The following is a 27,949-nucleotide window of genomic DNA, read 5'->3' on the forward strand; positions in this document are numbered from 1 at the left end:
AGTCACCTATAAAACACAATTATAATTCTTCTTGCTACACTACTCTAAGTCTAATACAGTAATACATTTTCATGTCTGGTCATATCTGCTCTTGAGGAATAAATACTGATACATACATGTTCTCTGTCATTTAACACATTCTGGTTACACTAAATATGCAAGTTTTCTAAAACTTAGCAGTAGCCCTAATACATTTTTCATTTACTGAATGAACACATTTTATTTTAATTGAATTCCACACGTGAAAACACAGAAGACGGTAAAATTTAGAAACATTTTCTAATTATTACAAACATTGTGTCCTACTGTTCAACAGAGTTTACAATATCTTGGAAAAGCATGTTAAAGGGTTGCTTCTACTCCAGATTCAGTGTATTTTGTTTAGATTTGTGTGGTGGATCAAAACAGAGTAGAGAATAATTGTTAAGAGAAAGGAAAAGGATTATCAGTTTGCAAATATTTGCAAATAAAAATGGGTAAAATGAAGGGAACGTTTGTATTCAGATGCTCCTGAGCCATTACTTTGTTAACACACGCTACAAACTCCCAATTGGAGCTAGGTTTGAATGATTCCACAACATGAATATAATTTCAACTAAACGATTTCACTGCAGGTCTGGCTGTACTGTAAGTTTAGGATTGTTTCCCTGCAGGAAAGTTGGCATCCTCCTCAGTCTCAAATGTTTTGCAGCCTAAAGAATTCCATCCATTTTCCCATCAACTTTGAAAAGCTTCTGGCCTGTCACAGTGTCAGATGTTAAATTTTTCTGTTGTGTTTCTTGGACTTCATGATTCTGTTTGTTCACTAATGTCCTCTAACAAACCTCTGAGAATTCCAGAGAACGGATGGAGCTGTGGTGAGATTAAATTACGCAAAGTTGGTTTATCTGAATTATTCCGAATGTAATTATTAGCATTAACATTTTAAATACAAGCGTCAGAATAAGTCGGGCTAAATAGAAATGAGAACTTTTAGAGATTTACTTAAATAAATAACTGTATAGTCTTACTCCAAGTTCACATGTTCTATATTTATCTATCATAAAGCTCCTCAAAAACACAGAGTTTAAATAGACAAAACAGAAAAGAGTTCAAGGATTATGAATACTTTTGATAGATATGATAATAAAGTAATTAAGTTGCTATGGAAACATGTTTTCTTTGCTAGCTACCTTAGCACTGAAAAGTCAGTTCTTTCATATATGGAACAGGTAAGAAAGGGGAAAAAAAGAAGATTGGAGGTTTTGTGGGAAATGCAGTTAAATCCCTGGGCTCCTCAGTGCAAATGATGTTATTTTGCCAGGTTGATGGAACTAGAAAGCATGAGTCCAGAGTTCAATTATGTCTACCAGTTCAGCATTGCTCAGGGGCCACTTCATGAAAAAAATAAAAGTCTGCATCAGCCTTGTAATATACTGGATGAAATAAGAAAGAGGAGAACTCTCCCTCCCCTGACTTTGTTATTATCTGATGCTCTTCTTAAGGTTCAGAGTTATTCTCTAAAGGCCATCACCATCTGGCTCATAATGAGCTCAACAAACATTTCGAGTGCGTAGACGCTGCTTCAAAATTTTACCTTTGAGAAGTTGCACAATCAGACTGAAGAGTGAACCAGGACTAATCATGTACAAAGTATCTGTTTTTCTAGGTGATTGTATGTAAAGAAAGACTGTATTTTTCAGGCCACTTGTGATGCAGTGTTGTCACCTCTGACGCAAATTGATTGTGACACTTCCTTAGAGCAGATTCCAGATGTCGCCAAGTGGTAGAAGAGATGAGGCTGCACCGACCTCCAGGGACTCAAAAAGTAGGTGTGTGTAGTCATGGGAATGGTTTATTTTAGCTTAGAGTATTAGTATCAGCACTGCCCAAAAATGCTATATGGGAAGGAACCACAAACATGCAAAACTCATTCAACTCCGACTCACAATTCTGCAAGAGTAATGAGGAGCCTCGGTGCAAAAAGTGGATAAGTAGAACAATTATCATGATAAATGTCTGCAGAAAGCCTGATGGATAAGATTCAGTAGATGGGGCCATTAGGCTGTTGTGGGAGCAAACCAGGTCCACAGCATGTCTTTGCATGCACACAGACAGAGAAGTGAAAGGATGTCAATAGCTTATTTCCATACTATTCCCAATCCAGTAGGCGATTGTGCTGGTGTGAAAGCCTGATTCACTCCAATGCCTCATATGATTGGACTCCTGGAGACAAGATTGTCCAGAATTATCTCTCACCATGAAAGTCAGCTTCTATTTTTTCCCCACATCATGTACAAGAAAGTGCAGGGGAGAAAGACAGCAAAATCATATTATTGAGAATAAAAGATTTAGGAAGTTAAAGTCTTAAAGCATATATTTAACACACTACATTTGTGAGAATTGTTGAAAGTTTGATTTAGATATAAAAACGATTTATTTCCCTCCCACCGACACTCATCTCATGTGGCACAAGCCTATGGATCAAGCAGTAGATGCAATGATTTTCTATCAGCCGCCTTCTTCTGTTAATACATCCTTTTAATTGCCTTGCAAAAGATCAATACAGAGCATAGTGTATTTAAGTTTCAGCATGCTGCAGGAAAAAAAATCAATATCACAAATATCAACTAATAAAACGCAGAGAACAAAATATCAAGAAGGAAGCAAACCGAAATTGAGTAAAATTAAGAAAAAGAATCAGCAGGGAGAGCGACAAAGAAGCAGAATCATCTGAGGCATCAAAGGAAGAAAAGAGGAAGACAAGTTTTCGACTTATACTATATATATATTAATGTATGACCATGCACATGTGTGTTGTGTGAAAGTATTGCAGTGGCAAAAGGCTGCCTCCAACCCACGATAATTGCATTTATTAGAGGTTCTCTAGAGTTCAAGACTTTTTGCCAGAATATTCTCAAGACTAATGAATGCTGAACTCAACCTCGGAACCTCACTTAGCATCAATAATTCAGGGAGTCCAAGCAATTAATTCTTAACAGATTCCAGTTTTTGCCTATGAAGTTCATTTATCACTCCTAAAACCCGTGGATTAGTTGAAAGAGTATGGAACATGGTTTAAATGATAACTATTTTCTTAAAAAAAAAAAAAAATTCAATAGAATGCATGATTAAATGTTTCTTATGCTATATGTAGTCAGGTACTTCTGGTATTTCTCACGATGGCTGCCTGAGTTTGGCTTGGAATGCAGATTTGATTAAAGCCAGTAATAAGGCAGATTCACTCAAGCTGTAAATAGGCAAATTTGAGGCTGCACCAATTTTTGGGTACATCTCTAAACCAAAATGAGAAGAAAAAAAAACATTCTCCTGGAATAACACCAAGTTAAAACTAAGAAAATCTAAAACCGCAAAAAACTTCATTCTTACAAAAATCCTCTTAAAACTTCAGTTCAGTCTGCTCACCTATGTGCATTTCTTTTTATCTCAAGGATAAAGAAATCTCCCAGTCATTTATTTTCCCACACCAGCAACTCAAAACATCTGTTTGGTGCCACACTCCATAAATTCAAATACCACGAGTTTACTTCTAAGTGCCTGAATGGAAGATAGCTGCAATTTCTTTTCCTGGTTCTTAAAGGCTTTTCACCCCTCTTCTGAAGGGCTTCTTCACTTCTAACTGACTGAAGAGTTTCAGGCTCATAAGCCTTTGCAGGGACATTAACTCTTTCACCTTCCTTGAATCTTGTCCACATGAAAAAACACCCAGGGACAAGTGTAGTATATGCAGCCTAGTGAGGTGAGGAGTGAACAGACAACAGTATAAGAAAACTGATTGCTAATTCAAAAGCATGTTGCTGATTACAGAAGGCTTGTCTCCTTAGCTCAAGACTAATAAGGACTTTAATATAGAGTATATATAAAAGAAGACAAGCAGCAGTAATAAAGGAATCAATGTTGAATCAAGTATGTTAAGCGGTAAACACAACACTCAGTGGAAGAGGAAGCTATTTACAATCAGGGCTTGAAACCTCAACTTAGAGAGTTTTATGGCTATTTAAACCTTGAAACATGCTAAATGCATTCAGGGTCAGTGACTCACGTGAATCACAGGGTTGGTGAGTGAGTAAGTGACATGTAGTCAATGACTCTCACAAGTTCAACCAGTTTCTTAGCAAGACTATTACTACGCCTTTTGACATTATTTTATATTCGCAAAAACAAATGCATTTTAGTTATTAAAAACCAGTTTCTAACTAGATCAAAATAAAGTAGCACATAACGATACTAGTACTATATTTATGAGGTACTGGATCAATACCAAAATATACAGTATTGTACACCTCTACTGTCTGTTTGTTGACAATTAAATCTCTGAAACGTCCAGGAAGCAGCTGTGTTTAAGCTACAAATTACTGACACAAGTCATAATTAAATGATGTTTGAGGACAATTACTGCTCATTAGGCCTGTCACGATAAACGAAAAATCGATTAATCGTACGATAAATTAAAACTATCTACGTCATTTTAATTATCGCCGTTATCGTCTCTTCCAGCCTTTTTCTCTTTATGTTGATGACCCTAAATTAAAAGAGGCTCAACTCCGGTGCTCTCCACTGATCCTCCCTTCCTCATTTCCTTAGTGTAATGCCCAGCGCACACGACACCATCTTAGTGCTGTCGGTCGATTGTCGGCCCATTTTCAAAATCTGAGATCACACATTAGCCGACAGAAATCCTAGGTATAACGGTTCGATCGGGTTCGATGTGCCGACAGTGGGCACAACATAATGGCTACAAGTCCAGCTAACTAATTTTAAAACCAGGCATTAATCAATGCTTTACTACAATCTACCTGCAACGCATGTGGCTCTAGTGTCAGCGTAACGTCCTGACTGAATGAAAATCATTAGAACCTATTTATGTCACGTTAACGAAGAACAGCTGAAAAGTTACCGGGTTCATCAACGTAGCGATTTTGCTCCAACTCCTCCCCTCGTTGTTTCTATATTCTTTGTACAAAATGTTTTATAAACATTAATGTTGTTTCCACATATCATCTCCAATGTCCGCTGGACTTCGGGTTGCGCCGTTTCAGCTGTTTGGGATTCCCCTCGGTAATTTCCCCTCGGTAATTTCCCCTCGGTAATTTCCCCTCAGAAAGCAGGAGGAGAATCTGTGCTTTCTGATTGGCTACCTGTCACATTCAACAGGCTGCGTTAACAATCCCAGCGGGGAAAACCCCTGATTTAGATCGGAGCGGCCACAACACACTACACACTACAGGATGATCACAAGCCACAATCTTAGAACGATCAAAGTTTTATTGCATCAGTCAGATGTGCCCGTCTTCTCTATTTAAATCTAATGATTACTGAAGGGCAATATGGTAAACAGACTTCATAATCTGCACTCTTTTGGTTGAATGCAGTATTTATTTACACTTTGGCTTTATGTTATTTCGTTTTTATTCAAGTACATTTTTGTTAATGGAGACTGAGAATCAATTTTATTTTTATTTTTGGTTGTTTTGTTTATTTTGTTTATAAGTTCCAGTGTTGGGTGTTCTTTTGAAAATAAAGTGCATCCATCTTTGGCAGGAAATCGCATGCATTATTACGTCATTTCCATTAAATCAGTGTAAAAAGGTCTTCAAACAATACTATCGTCTATCGCAATAGTTTTTTGAGACAATTAATCGTTCAGCAAAATTTGCTATCGTGACAGGCCTACTGCTCATACTGTTTTTTTTATTGCCATGTACATAATCCAGTAATTTTAGTATCACATTTTAAAATAGAAGAAATTCAATAAGCTACAAAAGTGTGGCCTGGATATATAATAGGAGATTCAAAGCTTTTGCTGTTTTGCTACAATCCATGTCCACACATCAGCTGTTGTATGAAAATATAAAATATAATTTCTGATTCAATTTATTGACTATGCTGTGATAAGGCTATATTCCATAAGGCCTTTGGCACAATTGGAAAAGATATGCATCTCTGCAGGTTTTAACACTTATTTTTGAAGAAAAAAAAGCCTTTTTATTTTATTGCAGCTGGGTGAATGATTTCTTCTCCCCAGGCATTCAGGTAGTATATGCTCTCCAAGGTTTTTTTTCATTTCTCCCAGATTTGCTGAGATGAACCGTGCTGCATTTTTAATAAGACTATGCAGCTGAATACGAATAGATGAATACTGTTTCTTTTTAGTTTGTGCCCAACATTCAGCAGCATAGCAGAAAATGGGCATTGTGTCAGATATTGTGTATTATGAAGTGAAATGAAAATGAAAAACACTAATATATTGGTTATTGTCTGCCTAACGTGTTCAATATTAGAAATTAATTCATAATACATTTTATGTGAAAGGAAATTAAACTGCCATTATAACACAGGTACACATCAACATGGTTTTTAATTTCCAAGTTTTATACTTTCCCAGACTCAAAGTTAAAAAATTCTAAAAGTTAAAAGGCATTTTTTGATAGGACAGCCATAAAAGGGATGGATGGACAGACAGTGGTACATGGAAAACAATTGCAATATAGATGTTTCTTCCCATATTCTATTTTTTGTCCATATTTGGAAAATACTTAATCATAATTTACTGACAGTGATCCTGTAAAGACACTACTTAGTTGGTTGTACAAAGAATTTCTTTTAAACAATTGTTGCGAGCACTGCATCATTTATATTTCAATGGTTTGTGAAAGTAGTCTCAATCTACAGTCATCGAGGTCATATGAACGACAAAGAAGCTATCTGAAATAATTGATGTAATAATTGATGTACACAGAACCAGGCATGGCTTTGTTAGCTTTCAAGGAGAACTCCTACTGAAGCATTTTTATTGACCTTTAAGAAGAATGAGGTCAGCAGCTGCAACATTCACAACGCTCTATTTAAAGGAAATGAAAGAAATCTTTGGTTTCTTGGTATAAAAACTTGGATTTTATACCAACTCTTTAGGTATAAAAACTTGGTAAAAAAAAAAAAAGAAGCAAACTTTTTTTCCCTGAAAACAGTAAGTAAAATTTACTTCTAAAGAAAATTGTTTAAAATAAATCTGACAACATTTCTTTTAACCAAGGGAAAGAAAATTCACCAGTTTTATTTGCCATTGTGGTAAATCTTCCTGGGGGCTACCATATGAAATCAAAATCATTAAAATCACATGAGTAAAGATTAATTGTTTTAGACGTGTCACAGCAGACACGAGCAAAAGAAGACAGCAGGAATATTTCAACCAGTAAAACCAAAACATGTAGCTTTATTTTTAACTTTACAATTAGGCAAAATCCAGCCAATGATTTTTTTTTTTTCATTAAAACATGCAGAAGGAGTTAATTGAGTTCTCTGTCTCCAGTTCCCACTACAGCTTCCTCCCAGCATGGCTAAATAACTGTTAATACCTCATGGCCAATATGTCTACTTTAAGGCTTTGTTCTTTACAAAGCTCTGGTTTGACCGTTTAACTTCTTACAAACTTCACAGATGTCTTGAAGCACTGTTATAATAAGCTGAGATTCTGCTTTTAATTGCAAAGAATGCCAAATAAACAACACAGGGACTTTATGCCTGAAGACGTTTGACAAATAACTGGGACACAACATTCGAGACAAGCGCTTGAGGCATTTATACTAACCTCTGACCTTCAAATAGCATATTTTAAAGTTAATTAAAGCAACTAAAAGTATCTTAGCAGTCACAACACACTAAATGCTAAGTGCATTGTGTGCTCAGACTGTACTAAAAGCTGTTCCTGATATTAGTTTATGTGGGGCAATTGCAAGCTTGTTATTTATGCTAATTATATGTAAAACACTAGAAATAATGTCAAAGCTGAGTGTAGTATGACTGATGTTTGGTATATATAAATTAAAGCCAAAACAAACTTATTTTTAACCACAGATTTAGGTTTAAAAGTAATATTTTCATTTTCACAAAATGTTTAGTCTGACTGGAACTAACATTAACACTTTTGATCAGCCCAGCAAGAGTATCAAGTTAATTCTGAAAGAAAATCTGGGCAGGGAGCTAAAAGATTAGGGAGATGGCAAGGAGGCCATCCAACTTCAAAGATTTGAAGGTTTATGGCCTTCAAATCTTAATTGTAATTCATCATATCAAATGATATGATGAATTACATGATTAATACCAGATTAATCATGTAAAAAGCTGCTCAGTAATTATCATAGTATTAGGGTTTGATTGCTGATGAGGCACAAAAGAGCTTTAGACCATTATTGAAAAGAGTATAAACTACCGTAATTTCTGCACTATAAGGCGCACCTAAAAACCTTCAATTTTCTCAAAAGCCGACAGTGCGCCTTATAATCCGGTGCACCTTATATATAGACCAATACTGAGCCACAACAGGCCTCGCAACTACGGTAAGCAGCTGCCGACTTCATTTTCCCTCGTAGAAGAAGAAGCGTGCGGTGCATGCTGGGATATATGACTGCGTGAAGCGTGCTGTTTCATTTCCATTTGTGTGTTTGTGTAAAGACCCTACAATGGCTCCTTTTAAGAGACACGCTTACGGCGCAGAGTTTAAACTCAATGCGATCAGTCACGCAGTAGAACATGGGAATAAAGCAGCAGCGAGTTGTCAGAACGCTGGTTTGTAATCTATTACGGTAATAAAGTTTGACTGACCTATCTGACTGTTTTGTTGACGTTCCCTTTAGCGCAGCTCCATCTAATGGATGCACAACATAACCCCAGCCTCTACTGTAGCGTCTATTCTATGCGCCTTATAATGCGGTGCATCTTATATATGAAAAAAGTTTTAAAATAGGCCACTCATTGAAGGTGGGCCATATAATATGGTGCGCCTTATAGTGCAGAAAATAAGGTAATACTGTAAATGTAAACTGTAAATGTAGTAATAATGTACATATGTATTTTACATTCTAATGAACAATCGATGAAAACTCAACATTATGTATGGCCGATTAGCCCAGCTGGTCAGAGAGAGGTGCTAATAAAACCAAGGTAATGGGTTCAATCCCCATACTGGCCAATGGAAATAGAAAGTCTTCAGAAAACCAACTCTTCAAAATAGCAGGAGGCTTTAAATAGAGCCATAATGCATATTAATTTTGAAAAATATTAGAACATTACAGCTGTTGTATAGTTCATGTAATTTTTTCTTAAATTGATTAAATCTCAAAGAGTGGTCAAAGTGTGGTTCTCATAATGCCAAGGTCATGGGTTCAATCCCCATTCTGGCCAATTGAAATCTACACTCTTCACAAAATCAACACTATGCATAATGCATATTGACTTTGAAAAACAATAGAATTTCACTGCTTTGTCAAAATCATGCAAGTTTTTCTTACATCGATGAAAATTATGTATGGATTATTTATGGCTGGTTAGCTCAAATGGTCAAAGTGTGGTGCTTATAATGCCAAGGTCATGGGTTCAATCCCCATTCTGGCTAATTAAAATCTAAACTCTTCAGAAAATCAACACTTAAAAGCAAATAAGTTGAGTATTCCATTTGATACTGTTACGTCAAAGGAAACTCTGCCTTTATTTCATTCCTACCACAGAAACAACACTCTCGGCAGGATTGTTTTGAGCTATAACAAAGGCAGCAACGATGAGGGTGTTAGAAAATGCAGCTCCAGTTCTCCGATGGCTGTTTGTATTTCCTCTCTGTGCTGAGGTGCCAAATGAGAGACTTAAGAAGTTGCTTTTGTGTTTGTTGTGACCTAGTTGAAGGGAAGGGCACAGGTCCAGAAAAAATGAGCAACAAAAAGTTTTCTTTTTCTGGGGATTCTATGAGCTTCCTGAAATATAATTGGTATGAACTGAAATCTTCTATAGAAAATTCCTTCTACCAGAAAATACAGGTCAAACATTAAATACCATAATGACAATCAGAGAGAATACAGTAGAAATGTCACTATGATGAATTCAAAGCACATAATCAAAGATAGCAACATCCAGAAACTACAATTCTTTTCTTTATGAATTGTAATAATTAGATGGAGCAAGTCAATTTCGGTCCTACTAAAAGTCAGTAAAAATAGTTGTGAGTATAGATACCCTTTGAGATGCACACCTGGATATCTTCCAAATTGTAAATAGTACACCCAAACTATTTTCCTGTTTCAGAACAACATCTCCCAGGTGCAGACATGCCGTCAAACTTCAAACTAGATCCAGAATACATGCCTGAGACAGAGAGGAAGAAGCTGTGGCATCGTTGCATCTGGAAGATGTTCTGATACCAGAAAAGACCCAGGATGTTTCAATTACACTTTGGAAGATATTGAGATGTGCATCCCCTATTTTTACCATGTCAATCTCGGAGGTCTTCTGGCATGTCTTGTTGAAAATAGTTTTATACTATCAGAGAATATTTGAGTTTTAATATTTAAGCCTTTAAAGATGGTAAATTACGATTTCTCACAAATTCTAAGTACTGGTATTTTTTCCTTGTGAGTATGTGAAATTAAATTTATTTAAAGTTTTGGAGATTTGGTGTGGAAATGTACTCGTCATTATCATTATTTTCAATTATGTACCATGGCCCTAAGACTCCACTGTATGAGACATCATTGCAAGAAGCCAAACAAAAACATATACATGTAGTTTTGTAATCATAAAACCAGGCCACAACACAAAATTATACTTCTTTAAAAATGAGTCTTCGTGTATTTGATGAGAAAGATTTCTGTTTTAATTTACAGGTACTTGCCTCCTGCAGACAGTCACAATGAGAGTGCTGATGCCTTACATACGTAAACCGCAGTGGACTTACATTTATTTATAAGTTTTTCTTTATCAGTTAATTGTCATCTATTTTGAGTTGAAGTACAAATTGTAATGTCTTTGTCTTGTGCTATTTTAATTCATTTCAGTTTTAGTTCTGTTTCAGTCCATCTGACATTATACGACAGTGTCAGGGGTTGACACATAAAATATCAAATAACTATAATAAAATACCTCAGTACCTTTAGAAACAGTTGAGACCATATTTATCACTGGCCTCTACTGTGTAAGAGACAGTAGCATTCTGTTTTCATGACTGATTTGTTGTTACTTCAGCAGAGAGAACGCCACCTCTTGCCTCACTGCCCCTCCCGATATCCATTTTTACCCTGAAAATTAATCTTTTATAGTTACTCTATCTGCCACAAGTCACTAAAAATGACATCTCTGCAGTCAGTGCACACTCTACCCCTTTCTGTCTGTTACAGTGTTCTCACACATTGTACATTATACATGTCAGTTAATAAGTGGCAGATATACTGCCTGAAAAATACACCACTATTCTTTAGAGCAGATATGCATTAGTAAATGTATACATTCCAAATAATTTTTTCCAAATACTTCATGTTTTTCATATTCTTTTCCATCTTGAAAACTGTGCCTGATATTAAAATAGTGCAGCAAACATCAGACACCCAAATTTAAGAATGCCTTTGACAAAAATGTGAAGTTAATCGATTGGAGTATACGCCATAATTTTTTAATGACAATGATTTTAAATGGTTGTAAATAGGGAGTTCCACAACAATACATTATTAATTGATCAGTATCAGAGTCTCAGATGAAACAAAATTATCGATACACGCTGCTGGTCTGCTGTTTGTGATTTACCAATTTGCAAGCCCCGCAACTGAGATTTCAGTTATAGAAAGTCATAGCCTATTTCTTATATTTGACACTTATAAAACTGTACTATGGGATATGCATATTACCGTACTTACATTCACATTATAGTCCACAACTAACCCTGATTTGGAGCACATCATGGCTGTCTTGCACAGAACAGACTGCATCATTCTGAATGTCATTTGTGAGTATGTGTAATACTGATGAAATTCAGTGTTTAATAATATATTTAACTGAACTTTAACGATACTGAGTTTTCAGATAAATATAACGCACTAATTTTATTAACTTAGTGTCTGAAGGAGACTTTATGTGTCTAATTTAAAATCCCTGGGGCTGGTGTCAGGAGAAAAAAAAGTTCCAGACAGACGTCTTTAGTTGTAAGCTTGACAGAGTATTATTGTGAGAAGCAGATAGCTCAAAGTATACCCAGGCTGTTCCAAAAAGACATCTGAGAGGACTTAATGACGGGATTGAAGCCAAAAGTTACAGCTACAACAGATACTTCTCTGAAAACAAAAGGCTAAGCCTGCAGTTCTCTAACTGGATGCTTTAGTTCTCACATTATCCTATTATCCTGCTTTTCCCATTAGCCCAAGACAGATTTCTGCCAGAAAAATACAAACGTGTTACCCCTTTCTTCTTTTTGCTTCTTTAAGTACTGGCACCCAAATTGCATACAACAATACATTTCCATCTATCTTACAGTGTGGCAAAAACTGCTAATTAACAAAGTGAGGGCACAGAGTTAGTATTTGAAAAATAAGACTCACCCAGTTTATTGTTGTGAGGGACATGCATGCCACCGTGGTTCTGAAAAGACAAAAAAATAAATAAATTAATAATTCAGGCAACTCTCTTCTTTCTCTAACAATCTCTATACATCCAGTTTTAACAACACATAACTAGGTTATGTGAAGATGCTGGTGTTCAGCCCAGTACTGAAGCTCCTCTTCCTAATCACTAATGAAGAATTAATGATACAAAGTATTGAATCCCCTATGGCTTATTTGCAGAAATAATGGGCAATACCCCATGTCATTAGTCCTTCCTAATTGTGTGGGTTTTGTGCCTGCAGCATTTAAGCTCCAAGTATTCAGCTCAATTAAGGCACTGTTCCACCTTCAGAGCTGTCAGCACAAGCTGCAGACCATGGAGCGATGACTAAATCAATCACAGGCCATCGAAACGTTTGACGAACCGCTTTCACCTTCGCTTTTCAGATAAGATCGTTCAGTCCTGGGAGAAGGCGAGAAAGTATGAGCAGCAGAGTGAGAGCGCCACAGTATTAATAGATAATGATAAACTGGGTTTGATTTATGACTTCCTCTAGACTAACAATCATTTCACTGGCGGGCTCTTGCAGGCTTCAGAGAGCCTAACTAAGTCATAAATTCTGCCTTATAGGATGTTGTGCGGTAGTGACAGGGAACCCCAACACTTTGATGACAGCAGCACCAATCAGCTTGTAAAGAACCACTTAATTTGGAAAGATTATTCATTTTTCAACTAAAAAACAACTTTGTATTTTTTTCACTTGGCTCTTATTGCTGTCCTCCATAATTTATTTCCAGACACTTTTTTTTTTTTATCCCTTGTCTAATTTAAATCTTTGATGTTTTGACAGGCTTCAAGTGAGATGAAAAAACAATAAGTTCACCACCTATGCAGACGTATTCATTGCAGTGATTTGTGTGAGGCCTCGCGTCTTCACTCCACCCCCCCTCAAGTAATCAGCGATACAAGGAAATTTATGCATGGGCAGACAAGATCATATCGGGGTGATTTGATTCAGAGGCTACATCAGCTTAATTGGACTCAGTAGCATTAGTCATGGCCACAAGGTTTCTGTCTCATCTCATCAGACACTCCTCGTATGAAATCACGATTTAAGCTGGAGAAAGAAGATGCCTCCAGAAAAAATAGAAATACGGAGAGTTTTTTTTTTTTTTCGTGCTCAGAAAATGCGAGAACATGACACTTTGTCAGATAATTACCCTTATAAGATTTCTTCAACTAGAAAATACAGTACATCCCACTTTGCAGGTTATTATTATCGAAGTGGAAAATTCTCAAAAACTGAAGGCATGTACTGATAAAACAAATTAAGCAGCCTGGAATATGATGTACATGGTAATTCAGGAAGAGGACAGGCAGTTGTTGTGCATCATATCTCTTTCAAAATGAGGGAAACAGTAAACCACAGTGTTGTGACAGCCATGTAACACTCAATTTACTGCTCTGTCAAACATCACTAATTAACCTGACTGTACAGTGGGTGTACAACAACATGTTTGGGTTTTCAACACACATATCAAAATAGGGATAATTCTTTAAGATCAGATTTTTTTTGTTTTTATCAAATTGTGAGCTGGATGTACTGCTAGTGATGTTTCAGAACAAGCAGTGTTTAGAGTGTTGAAGTTATTCAGGTCATACAATTCAAAAGTGGTCTGAGCATCCATCTAAGCCACGGGTCAGTAAACTTTTCAAGTCACAGAGCTGCTTTTGTCAACAAAATAAAACTTTCCCGGATCTGCAAAAATTGGTTTTCTAAATGTGTACTACATCAAATGTTTTATTATGGACGAAAGCAATGTGAAACTAAAACATATGTCTATTTTCAGCTTTTAAGACAAAATTAGTCTTCTATTACAAGAGGGAAAAATTATTTTGTAAAAGGAGGTGAGCCTTTTCTATAGTAAATATAGGTAGCTTAGTTTAAAGGTAAACTATAGCTACTATATGCAGACTTTGTATAAGAACTTACAGGAAAACTGTTAAAATGACTATTTCTTATTTTGTGTTCATAAACAAAAATATGTCCTTTTTTAGTTTTGTAAGAACTACAGTGGTGGAGCAAAAGTCTGGATCTAGTTAATAGGTGATGTTGGCCAACTGCTTTAACTGTTACTTCAGTTTAATATGTTTTTGGTGGAAAAAAAACTGCAATAATGCATCCAGGTCCACTAAAATGTTTTTAGAATGTTTTAAAAAAAGGGAGACAAATTGAATGAAAGACTGATGTTGCTGTGGAGCGAAGATCCACATGAAAAGGTAAAAGTGTGGAGCCACAATTTTTCTCCTCCTTTTTAACTTCACTGCACTTCAAATGACCTGCAGTAATGCACAGATAAGCAAAGGCAGACACTCACAGAGGGGAAAGAATCCCCCTATCGTTGCAAGAACACACCGACTTGCATGCTTTTCATGTTTCCCTGCTTCAGCACATTCGATCTCACTGAATGAGTTACACAGTGGCTGTGATTTGCTAAAACTCAACTGTGCAAAACACAGCAGTCTTTTACAGACCTTGGGGACAAGTGGCAAAATTATTTAAGTAAACTGAACTGCGTATGTTGAAGTCAAAATACACATAAAACCTTGTTTTAGCTGTATCGACACACCTTGATACAGGTACAATTGCAACACAAATCTTGTACTTGCAAAAGATACACACTTAAAAGCACAAAATATTATTAATGGACACTATAGAGAGGAGCTGCACAGGGGTGAAGTTAGTGACACTGATGCCAGCATGAAGTCTGCATGTTCTCACAGTGGGATTTCTCCGAGTACTCTGGCTTCCTTCCATAGTTCAAAAATCATGACTGTTAGGTCCAAGTTGCCCATCGTTATGAGTCTGTGCATCGTTGGCTGTTCTGTGTGTCTCACTGTTGTCTTGTGATGGACTGGTACCCTGTAATAACACCCAATGACCACTGGAGATAGGCACCACTCAGTAGCAGTTTTTTGACTTGCCTAAGGCTTCATTATGACCAAACCTGCTTTGATGACATAAAGTAAAAACACTTCTTTGCTTGAGCAAGGAAAAGTCTGGGGGGTTCTGAATTTCTTCTAGAACGTCAATTCAACTAATTTCCTTTCTTCTTTAAAAGATGGCATATCACTTTTTAATGCACTTCTTTGAAAACATGCCAGGAATTTGCCAGGATGGCACACCATGATGTATTGGCGACACGCAGCAGCACAGGGTCATATGTTCATTCTTTAAGTAAAATTTTATACAAGCTGCATTTGACTTCCAAATCATTTACAATTAAGTCACACAGTAGTGATGTATGACCTTGCCTGAGACATTTCTGTCAGGTTATCTAGTCATAAAAAGCCTCTGAGTTTATTTTAATTTGAATACTACTTTGGCACAGCCTGGATGCGGCCATGGGGAACCCCAGGCAAATAAAAGCAGTTGGTCATCAGGTAAATAAACTGAATCTGGCACAGACTTCTGCAGTGCAACATCATCCAGTGAGACAGTGCTTAGTCAAGCATGTGCTCATTTTTGGCAAATTCCTCACAGCAATGTTGTGATGAAGGAAAACAAAAGTTGCTGTGATCGTTTTCCCAGAATTGTTTGTTACAATGTGACAACTGTCTGTGCATTGTTCTCATCTTCTTTTACCCGTCAAATTCACGGATCCATTTTTCAGTCCAGACTCAGTGAATCTGGGTTTTTTTTTCCTTTCCTTACCTTAACTTAACAATAAATGTTTTTTTGTTTGAACTGCTATGTCAATTTGTTCATCTCTTAATTCTATTTTTCCAAGATATATCTTTCTGAATTCTTTAAACTTTTATTTCAATGAATAAAGTGTTGAAATATGCACTCATTTTAATAAAAATATGAACAACTTGATTGACAAAATTGACATTTTTGACTTTAATATAATATTAATTAGAAGAAAAGTACACCACAATGTGCTAAAAGTCTTAAAACACAATTATCTTCTTAATTGCTGTAAATTTGTAGAAAATTTTAAAAAGTCAAATTTACATTACTGAGTTGCGTAACTGATAAATTATTGGCATCCCTCATAATTCTTAGAAAATAAATGGTACTAATAATTAGGACCCGTCAAAGTCTGGGAGGTTCTAAGCAGCTGCTCACTTTGCTTATGCCTTGGGCCGCCTCATATATTAATGTTATTAAAAAAAAATCACTGGTATACTGTTTATTGGAGTATATTAAGACAAATGGATAAAATATGTGATTACTTTCAGTAAAAGCCAATGTCAGAAACAATTAAGATACAATTTTACATAAATTAAGAGGAACAATAAAATGGAGAAAACAACCTCAACAGCCAAAAACCATCAGGAAACATCCACATTAGTGAAAAATCTGAGCAGCATTCTTTAATTGAAAAAACATTTTAAAATTCTCATTTTTCTTTAATGACGTTCAGTTTCACTAAGCATTTATGACAACTGACAGGGATTAATGGATAAGACGGCATTCATTTACTATTCAGGTATTCTTGTAAGGGCGAAAAAAAATAAAAAATCAGGGAGTATTGGATAAAAGCACAAGTTATGTTAATATTTTATGTGATACATATTTTTTATTAAAAAGTTACAATCTATTAAGGAACAAGTTAAAGCAATATCACATTCAAATGGTAAAAAATAATTTTATTTTGCTTGTTTTTTTATATTTAAACCACAGTTCAATTATTAAGTCTAGTGGGTTGGGCAACGTAGGAGGCGCAAATCCTTCTCTGATAAATGAGCTCATTCTGCAGCTGGGAGATCTTAGGTTACGCCCCATATATTGCTTTTCATTATAAAGTAGAGATCAATGTCTTGGCTTACAACCCGACTCTTTTATTTTTGCCATCTGTGGCTCTGCACTCGTGTAACACCCTCTCTCAATCTCATTTTTACAGCAAGCTGCCAGCCATTTCCAATGAGACTCCAACTCCCTTTAGTATTAAAAAAAAATTCTCTGAGTCGACATAGGTACATGAGCAAGAGGTATTTTTTCAAGATTAACTTTCATCTTTTTAATCTAATGCTTAACAACAGAGTTGAACTCAAATTTAAGATTGAACTTCACCTAAAGTTAAAAGAAAAATACATTGCTAAAAGTCTTGATCTACAAGAAAGATGTTCAGCCTACTTAATATGATTGTTATGTAATCAAGGGCACCCACAGTGACAACCCCTTAATCCCTGCCTTTGATTTAGAACCTCTTCACATACTCTGCTTCGCTCTATCTCTGAGCCCCAGAGAGCACAAGTGCTGCACTGATGTGAATGACCCATCAGTTCACATTAGCTTCCTATTCACTGACGGCAAGAATTATTGAAGGTTGCAGGATTTTCTGAATTTTGACACAGAAGAGGACTTTGAGCAGGCTAAGTACCTGAAAGGTCATCTTAATTTTGCAGCTTGAAGACATATTGAGCTATTAAAAGAAACTCCTCCTCTGCACTAGTGACCAGAAAACTGATAGATTCAAATTTTATTCGGTAAGCTCCTTGCACTCACCAAGCCTCTTAATGTGTAATGACTGACTTTGAAACCTAGAATTTTTTTTCCCAGCAAACAGCAGCAGAATATAGATTTGTCAAGTTTTCATCTTACATATTTTCCTGCAATCTGCAAGTTTCATTTGGAAATCATGGATGCACAGCCCAATTTGCTCCCTCAACATTACTGAAAGCTGATTGCTTAATGTGTCTAATGAGAAAAACTTAAAATGCAAATTACACTCTTATTAAAAAATGTTTTTAGCATTAAAAACCCAACCTCCTTAGTGAGATATCCAGTTTACATCACAGGCAGTATTGTGAGAGCTTAAGACCACAGAACAGTGAACATTGCAACTACAAATTTGTAAATATCTCATTGCATTTTATGTGATGCATATAATTTTTCAGATTTTTAGACAAAATGCCCTGATCCACCGGCAGAGTATCTACTTGTAACTTGTACTTTTTTAAATCAATATTAGGAAATAACTGACTTAAGACAAACTTCTATGCTTAAAAGTTACTTTTAAGTTAGTTTAGTCTCATTTCAAGAATACTAAGATGTTAGAACTAGAAATCAGACCAAAAATATTTTATTTTTTTGTAAAAAGTATTTTATAAAACTCTGCCAATGAGCTGAAACTATTACTTCTTTTCTCATAATGTATATTTGTTTCTTAAAAACCAAATACGTCCATAGGCTTTATTTACAGCTACTAGATCACATATTTCTCTGCTCTGCAACAAGGAATTAAAATGTATTTTTCTTTAAACATGATGCAACAAATTTAAGAAAATAAATTGAATGGCATAACTTACAAAATATGTATTACTAACATTACTTTTGGCCAATCATTGTAATATTGTCTGACTACAACTGAACTGTCATAAACTCCTCATTATATTACTTTAAATACAGTTTTCTGAGCTAAAATTAGCATGAACATGCAAATATTAAAACTAATAGCTATCCGCTTGTCAGGGCAGGAATTGTACAGACAAAATCACAATGTGTTTGGAGGAAAAACATCATTTTTCTTCTCTCTCAAAAACAGAGACACATCAGTGGAGTCTGCCATCGCCTATGGTTTTTGATGCACCGAAGACTGAATACAAAGTACAAACATACATGTTTGCATTAATACAAGAGTCAAAGCAAAAATAACCAATTACTCAAACATGCCTGTGGGAGAGAATTGCAGAAGCTGAACTAAAACCCACACAGGCACAGAGAGAACAAACCAACTCCAAACAATCATACCACATTCCTATGGCAATGTTTTGATTAGAAAATTCCCCAAAAGAAGAAAGTTCCTGGGGAACAACCAATTGACTAAGAAAGAAAGTTTTCTAGAAAGATGAAAATCTACTTTTGACAGTTAAAAGAATTACTATGAATAGCACAGACTGAGAAACTGAATTCCTCTTTCACATCCTGCATGATTTCTTTTAAAACTGATATTTACAACAACATTAGTGCCTCCTCTCACATAGCTCTTCAGCTCAGCTCAGAAAAACAACTCTACTCCTATTCATTTCACAGACAAGTAACCTTTCTGCTTCTCTCTTTCATCCATGTATTTACAAAGAAGATAATCACCATCAGACAACTTTCTGATTCATCCCGTGATAAACATGCATCTCCCTCCAGGTGCAAATTTCTGCTCAGAGAAAGAAAATTTATAAGACAATTATATTGCAGTCTTGTCAACATTCCCATTTCTAGAAGGAATGATTTTAACCATTTCTTGCCTTTAATGACAGCAAAGTCATCAACACTGACCACATACATAAATGCTTTCTTTTTGATGATGGAACAAAAACTCTTTCATCTAAATTAGAAAAACTTCAATAGGAACCACTTTGACAAAGCAGTTTTTCTGTCTCAAACACCAATGTCCTTGGTATTATCTTATGTGACTTCTCTTTATATGGCATAAACTACGGGAACCTTCTCTCAGAGAAAAGCATACCAGACATGGTGCATTTGTCATTGAATGAAATCTAAGGTAAAAAGTCCAAGGTATAACATTAAGCTGTTAAGTATCTTTTCACATGGGTCCTCCAGGGCACAGCTATGGGACACTTTCTTTTTCAGCCACCAGAATAACATAATGTTCTGTATGGATGACTGACAAATGCACCTGTCAGAAAGTGCAGCTAGCCTCTCTAACATATTAAAATGAAAGAACTGGCCTCTTCAAAGTCATTTCCTTATGATGACAACAAAGACATAAATCCTTGCCCAGCAGTCTATTATGAGATATAAAATTGACTCCTCTGTCATACACCTAGCAAACGTTGCAACTAATCAGGTTGTTATTAGTGGTGACCAGTTGTCCTTTTCTAACCATGTTCCATCTGTCTTGCAGTCAGAAATATAAGAAAATATGTTACGAAAATCTCTAATTTACAAATTTGCCTGGTTTATTGGAATGTTGTCACCATCACAACATGAGTAAGTCTAATATTAAGGGTTGAATAGATGACAAAGCAGGAGTTATGATAGGAATAAACTGGGAACTGGTGGAGATTGGAATATTGCAACCCAATCATTATATTGTCATTACACAATATTTAGTAGATACATTTGGTGGGCCACAATATTCCATATATTCCATATTCCATATATGTGTTATGGTGGAAAAGAAGCACAGCAATGAAAAGTGCTAGGTTTGACTCCACCTTATATGATCAATATTATCTTCATTTGCAACTTTCAGAAAGGCAAAATCAAATTCAAGTCACAAGTGTCTGCCTTCAGACCGCCTGCAGGTTTTTTTTAACCAGACAAATAGAATATTATTCCATCTCAACCAGCAGGCTCCTTTTAGGAAGGTCATCTTGCCCTATTGTTTCTATTGTCAAGAGATTTGTAGTCCACGCTTAACATAGAGAGCAGGAACAGCAGGGTTTGCTCTATCTGGTAACCTAACAAAAAATCTTGAGGAGTTATGTTTTTTAAAAAGTAAAATCATCCTCTTCAAATTTAAATTAGTGCAAAAATTGTGGATTATTTCAAGTTGACACGTTAATCACTTTTAAACTGCCCAACTTCCAATCAACAGTTTACTTCAGTTTCCGATCTCTTGATCAACAACAAAAAACAAGCCCCCTGAAAATATGCATTATATTCAGTATATGCATATATATACAAAAAAAGATAATAAATAATGTAAATAAGTGAATAAATGATCTGTAAAACATGCTGTGATTACACCAGTCCAAAACAGAAAGGCCAAAGCAGTGTTTACAGGCAGTTTTTGATATTGTGGTGGAGCAGGGCTCCTTTGGAGGCTATCAGTCCTTGAAACAGATGTCTGGGGTTTGACTTTCTGCTCCACATCATCTTTCTTTACTCTTTCTGTCTGTCTACTACCTGAAAACTGTCAACAAACGGTGCTAATACCACAAAATCTTAAAACAATGGAGAAAAAAAAACAAATAGCAATGCCTGATAAATTAAGTTTTCATTTTTTTTATCAAACTAATGAGCTTCTTCAGAATATGTATAGAAACCAACTCAGTATGTTCCGTTCACTGTTCTCAAGGACAAGGCGAATGACAAATCAAGGCACTGTAAATTAGGCTTAATAATAATAAAAAAAACACTTTCAAAAAATAACTAATGTATTTTCTTTTTTTTTTTCAGAAATATTGTGGGAAATAGACAACAAAGGAGCTTATAATCGACAGCGACCTTGTCCAAACACAGCATATCAATGAAAGCCTGAGTTTTCTGATTGTCCTCTCTTATACATCCCACGTAGGCCTCCAAATGTTGCGCTGAAGCATGAACAAACAAAGACTAAATGTTTTATTTTCTCAAATAAATACTTTATACTAAACTGCTATAAAAATAAACAGCTTTAATTTCTCTGTCTTGCTGAATTTCTGCAGACGGTCACAACGGGAGGAATTCGACTTTGTTCTTCTACGCCCTGGAGAGCTCTTGCCAGCTGAGACAACCAGCTGTTCAAAATCATTGACAGTTGTCCAAATCTGACTGTCTGGAGGAAAATACAACCGTCCCTACCCGATCCTGCTGTGCAAGTTCTATATGGTCACATTATACTCAAGTCATGATAATAGAAGGTTGGTCCATAAATGCTTCTGAGAAAAAAAAGTCCCACCAATAAACTACATGTTTCATTATTCCCCAACCCTGAAATAAAATGCATCAGTGTGTCAGTAATACCTTTTATATACTTATCCAAAACGCAATATGGGTTGAATCCACAGCTTGATGAGCCAATCACACTGTGGTTTTCAGTATCAAGATTAGGTTCTCAAATACTAGGAGCAGCTGAAATAAAAGATAAAATACAAACTGTACCAAGAAATCCAATCAATTTAGATGTCAAGTCATTAAAGGACTGATGATACAGATATGTAAGTGGAAGTAGGTAGAGTATTTGCAGCTCTATGCCCTCAATTGTGTTTGTAGCTGGAACAGGTTGTATGTTTACGGGTGGCAGGATTTGAGTAGGTGCAGTTACTGACATTTCTGATAAAGTCCAGACATGATCGTCCAGCATTGTCTGTAATTCACTGCAAGAAAGGTCAGTTCAAGTCCAGTTGAAGTTCTGAGTGGTTCTAAATCAGTGTGCGTCAAGATCTGACAATATTTCTCAAAGGTAAAGCTTTCTAAGAAAATAAAAAACACTGTTTAGTTTCTGCGACTATGTGACTTTGATAACATTTGATGTCAGCAGTTATCCTGAGCCCCAGGTCCAAAGGCGAATGCTTTAAAAATTGATAGCCTAGATCTATGTTTCAGACTCCAACTTGAAGAAAGAATGGAAGTAGTCATTGAGCTGTCACCATCTTGTGTTGACCAAGTTAGCCAATAAAGATGACATAAAGCTGGGTGGCAACACAATGTTGCAAAAGCACTGAGGTGGCTCCCAACACTTTTAAACCATTTGCAAGGCAGCACTTTGGGTAATGGGTAGGAAAAAAACAAACTGTGACAGAGGCACACAAAATACAAAGAATTTATAAGAACAGTGAGTGGCTAAAGGTTGGCAGCTAACAACACAAAAGGGTGCAAAGTACAAGTTTCTTAAAAACTCTGAACTGCATCTGACCATCTAAAATTCTGAATTTAAAGGTCTAGTCTAGCCCTGTTCACACTTTGACATCCTTTGCAAATGTGAGATTTATTTTTTATATCTACACCTTCCATCCACATGCAAATGGAGTTTTCTTTAACTAAAGAAACAGCGACTATGAAATATAGTTTGGTGTACTGTTTCTACAGCAAAAAAAAAAGAATACACATGTACAGGAAGCGTAAAAGTGAACAGGACCCTAGAATCTTAAGATTCAGAATTTGGTCTCAGCAGAGAAAAGTTTTTATTGATTATTTGACATCTGTTTCACATTATTCTCGCTGTCTTTTCACTGAAGTTTAAATGTAAGCTGAAAAAGGTTAGTGACTGAGTTTATTTTTTCAGAAAGAGAAATCTGTAAAGGTCTGTACACAGCAGAGTTCAAAGTGCAGAACTCTGTCAAGTTTCTAAACTTGGCAGAGTTTTTTTTTTAAGGCTTAACTCTGACCTATAAATCAATAAAGGCATAAAGTCATCTAAAACTAAGTTATAAATTGGTGACAATTAATACTTATTTCTTCCAACACACCAAAAATGTCTGAAATAGTACCCAAAATCACACTAATGATAGAGTTAAACTCTCAGCGGTTTTACCAGCTCTTAACAGAGCAACTACCTCCTGTATTTACATTTGGTACTTCCACTCCAGACATATCTGATCAATGAACAAAGTAAACATTCCAGCTTTATTTGTAGCTACAGATTTTGGTCCATCACAGACTTCATGGTCTGTGATGGACTGGCGTCCTGTCCAGAGTGTCCCAGGCCTCTCGCCCATTGACAGCTCGAGACGAATGGATGGATGGATGGATGGATGGTGGAACAGATGTACCACCATGAAGTCTAGAACTGATTTTTTAACTTATAGCAATGGGATCTTCAGATTACTAATGGTAGCTTTCACACAGATATGTGAGCTCAATAAAATAACTCTTCTGAGCTGAGGTTGCTGCAGAGGGGTTTCAGCAATGATTCATACATCAAACTGGCACATCCACTCTTGAGCTTAATTTCCTTAAAACCACTGCCTGAGGTATAGTAAGATGTGGGGAGATTCAAATGGGTTCTTCTGCCTCAGAGTGACAGCTGTTTCGGATTAATGAATGATTTTTGGCAGGAAGCAAAACATTGTGACAATAACAAGTTAGTGCAGAATCAGATGCGATCGTTTAAATGGAGAGTGTTGCCTCTGGATGATTAATACTGGTCATTTAGTACTTAAACATAAGTGGAGCCACAACAGAAATGATCTCTAGTGAAGGACAAAGATGCTCAGAGTTCAAGGAAAAAACACATAAAGACTAGTTAATCCAGAAAGACACTGTTAATGTATTTCAAACAAAAACATCTTGTTTTGCTTTTATTTTTCATCAATATTAAACAGAACCACAGGAAAGTTAGGTGTACCCTTTCAGAACAAAGCCTCCCACCTGGACCTTGAAATTCCTTCAAGGATGTCCTCATATTCCTTGCAAAAGCTCAAAAGGATCAAAGCAGTGAGAACTACCAAGGCTTTTTATTGGCTTAGCAAGACTGTCAGCAGGAGGTTTGAAAGCAATTTTCTACACTGTGTTGTCCTGCTGAATCCATAATCTCACTATTCCCACAGGCACACAAGATCAAGGCACATCTGCTTACATGAGCAAAAATGTTGCATATATTTCTTGTTTAGACCCTTTACCAAGCCCTGAAGAGACAGATCCACACAGTACCTGTGCAGAGCTTTTCTAAAATCTTCATGTCACTCACAGTTCAAACTTCTGTCATTCATCAAGGGCTTCAGGCCATTTCCAAAAAGAGGAGGGGGTGGGGGTCTATTTTTTGATATGCAAGCCACTGCAATGTTTACAGCTGCAACTATACACTGTGCTTTACATATCATAACCTTTTTACCAGCTGAAGCGCTGATCAAAGCAGTGTGTCTGATGAAAACATTTTCCAGTAAGGCACAATAAACAGAAAACTTTTCCCCACAGCAGATCACACACACTATACTACTTTATTTGATGGGAAGAGGAGCGCAGCTTTTTGAAGTCTGATGGGAAGCAACCCCTTTATGCTGATGATTGGGTTTGGTTTGGTTTGATCGTGAAGATAATCTCAAAAATAAAAATCTGGCTTAAGAACCAGTCAGGGTTAAAAAAAAAAAAAAAAGATAAACAGCTGTTTGATACAAAAAAAAAATCACTGATAAACAATTCTTTGTAGCAAATGCAAAGAATTTGCTGCTTCATTAAAGTGATAAAAGTCACTTTAATGAAGTGACTTATCACTTTAACAACCCTTTAATTAAGAGTAGTAGCTGTTTTCCTGTATCTCTTTCCTTATTTTTGGAGATTACTGTAAAAATGCAATTATGTGAATAGCAAGATATCTTGTTATCTGTTTGCAAATTTATGCTGCAAGATTACAAGAGTAATACATTACTTTGATTAACTTTAGTAAGTATAACTTGAATAGTTACTGCTGCTATTTTTTATAATAATTGTTATGAATAGAGATAAATGTTCCACCTCTTCTTTAATGAGAACAAAATTTTTTAATGCGTTATGTGGTTTTAAAGATTTTCTGCATTTAACCAAATTATTTGTAACTACGCATAGCTTGTTATTGTGAAAAGACTGGAGAAAAGAAAAAACACTTTTTATATAAATTGGAATGACTAAAAGAAAAATAATGTTGTATTTAGAAAACAAATCCAGCCATTTATTTTAAAAAAAAACAAGGTCAAATTTATGCCACAAACAGGATGGTTAATGTTTTTTCTTTTTTAAAATATTACTATTAAAAGCAGCTCATTGATTAGATTTTTTTTAATTGTCAGATGTTGACGGTTAGAAACTTGGCAACACACAGTCTCTTGAGACCGTTTTAATCTCGTCAACATATGGCTGCCTTTCAAGGTGAACAGCACAGCCCTGAAAAGACCCCTCAGAAATTAAACAACACCTTTTGGAATGATCCATAATTAATGGCTTTATTCGTAAAGCATGTTAGTGTTTGGAACAATACATTAATTAGGTTTGCTTTAGAGGACACAAATTTATAAACATCTGTTGCAACATTTTTGTATGGATGGCCTAGATCCAATTTCAATGACAACCCCTTCCCAGTGGCCCCAGCCACCCTTCCAACCTGACTCTAGTGCCTCATTGACCTAAAAATTGGTATCCCTTCCTCATTTGTTATTGTTGCCCTTTGGTGCAATTCAGAAAAACTAAAGAGACAATCTAGTTCACATTTTATTTCTGGAAAATAGGGTTGTATTACTAACAATACAAAGTAGTATTATGGGGTAAAGATCAAAAATTTTGCATTTCAATCTTGTCTGTACAGGGAGTGAACAGAGCACAATGGTAGAAGGAGTAGTCAATATGGCAAAAATATGTCAGAATTTTATCAGAAAAAAATCTATTTCATCAGAACCTATCAATATAAAAACAAAGCTCTTGAGGATTATCATTTATGAGAATTTAAATGAGACAATTAAACCAATATGTAAAGCGCAAAGCATACATACTAAGTAAACACAAAATTATTCATAGCATGACTTAAAGCAAACTTTTAATCCAACTAATATGTTTCATCTGACTGCAACTAATGTTGATGTTTTAGCCTCTAAAACTGGGAGCTGATTACTAGGGTCACACCAATAAGCCTGCTGGCCAATAAATCAGCTCTGATTTCCTTTATTTTGAGAGGTTGGTTATCGACCGATGCTTGCATGTGAAGCTGATTTTATCCACTGATATTATCTACTCTACCTCCGCAAAGGTCTAAAAATCTGCCACTCTCCTCTTTTGGTCTGCCGGGAGAGACGTTTGACTGACAGATCGGCCCACCAGGTCATGTCTGCAGTTAATAGTCACCCCACGGTTGCCAACTCAACGGCTTACTTGCTATATTTACCAATATTTCAGATTTAAAAAATCAATAAAAAAATCGATATTGGCCAAAATTGGAATTGCCAGGTCAGTGTTAGAGATCTGTAATGGCCAATCAGCCACAAATGGACAAAACTGCACTCGGTGCACCTCTACTCATTACCTAATACGAATAGGTTGAGTATCACACATTATATTCATAATCATCAATATTATTATTGCATCCTTCAGCATCCTTCTGTTCCACATGGGAACCTCATTTTGCAACATGTTTCCCAGAAATACAATACAACAATAAAAACCTCAACTCACATCCAACATACCACACAACACAACTATCTCAAGTCAGCAAAATATTAAAAATCAATCAAATTACATTTACTATTTAAAAAAAAAACTATTCCCTGGGCAATAAAAGATTTTTCACTCCTATTCCTCTTGACTCATGTGTCTCAGTGTCTACTGCCTGAGGGAGGAATTTCAAACTCATAAAGCACTGCAGAGGGTATTTTAGCTATTCGCACCTGCTGCTCGTTCACAGGAAATGTGGAATATCTGATATTTTACTGGCTACTTTACCAATAACCTTTGCATAATTACACCACCGGCTCATGCTTGTCACCGTGCAACAGTCTAACAATAAACAGTGTTGACTGTCAATTTGAATGCATACCTGGTCTCATGGAAACTAAGGTTCATGGTGTACAGGACGTACAATGTAAGACAACTACTACTGAGTAAGATTTAAAAATATCAAAACAATTTTTTAATAAAATACAACTAAAAGCAGACTTTTCTAAATTGACACTCTACTTTATTATTGTTATTTTTTTTAAAGATGCCTCTAGTTTCCTTTTCAAATTTTAAGCTGACTGAAAGTAATTGGCTGGACATAAGTCCAGCACAGCAAATCCACTTGTATAGATTTCTGTCAACTGTTTGATGGTTGGGATTGTTAATAAACAAACCAAGCAGGGGCTTCTAGAGGAGTTGCTTGCATGTTTCGTGCTACTTGCTACTTGCTATCTTCTTGTTCCTAACAGTAGTGTATCAAGGGTCATTGCAGAGATACTTCTGTTGACTCATTTCTCCCTGAAC

At 35.9% G+C, this 27,949-nt stretch overlaps 1 protein-coding gene across 1 annotated transcript in view; it reads right to left on the reverse strand.

Annotated features, from left to right (window-relative positions):
- b3glcta (beta 3-glucosyltransferase a) overlaps positions 1–27,949 on the reverse strand; it is a 77,221-nt gene that overhangs the window by 34,515 nt on the left and 14,757 nt on the right. Inside the window, exon 3 of the mRNA XM_044119587.1 lies at positions 12,351–12,390. Coding sequence (XP_043975522.1) covers positions 12,351–12,390 — 40 coding nt within the window. The remainder of the gene's footprint in view (positions 1–12,350; positions 12,391–27,949) is intronic.

The sequence above is a fragment of the Gambusia affinis genome, linkage group LG06, assembly GCF_019740435.1.
Source record: "Gambusia affinis linkage group LG06, SWU_Gaff_1.0, whole genome shotgun sequence".
Taxonomy (NCBI): domain Eukaryota; kingdom Metazoa; phylum Chordata; class Actinopteri; order Cyprinodontiformes; family Poeciliidae; genus Gambusia; species Gambusia affinis.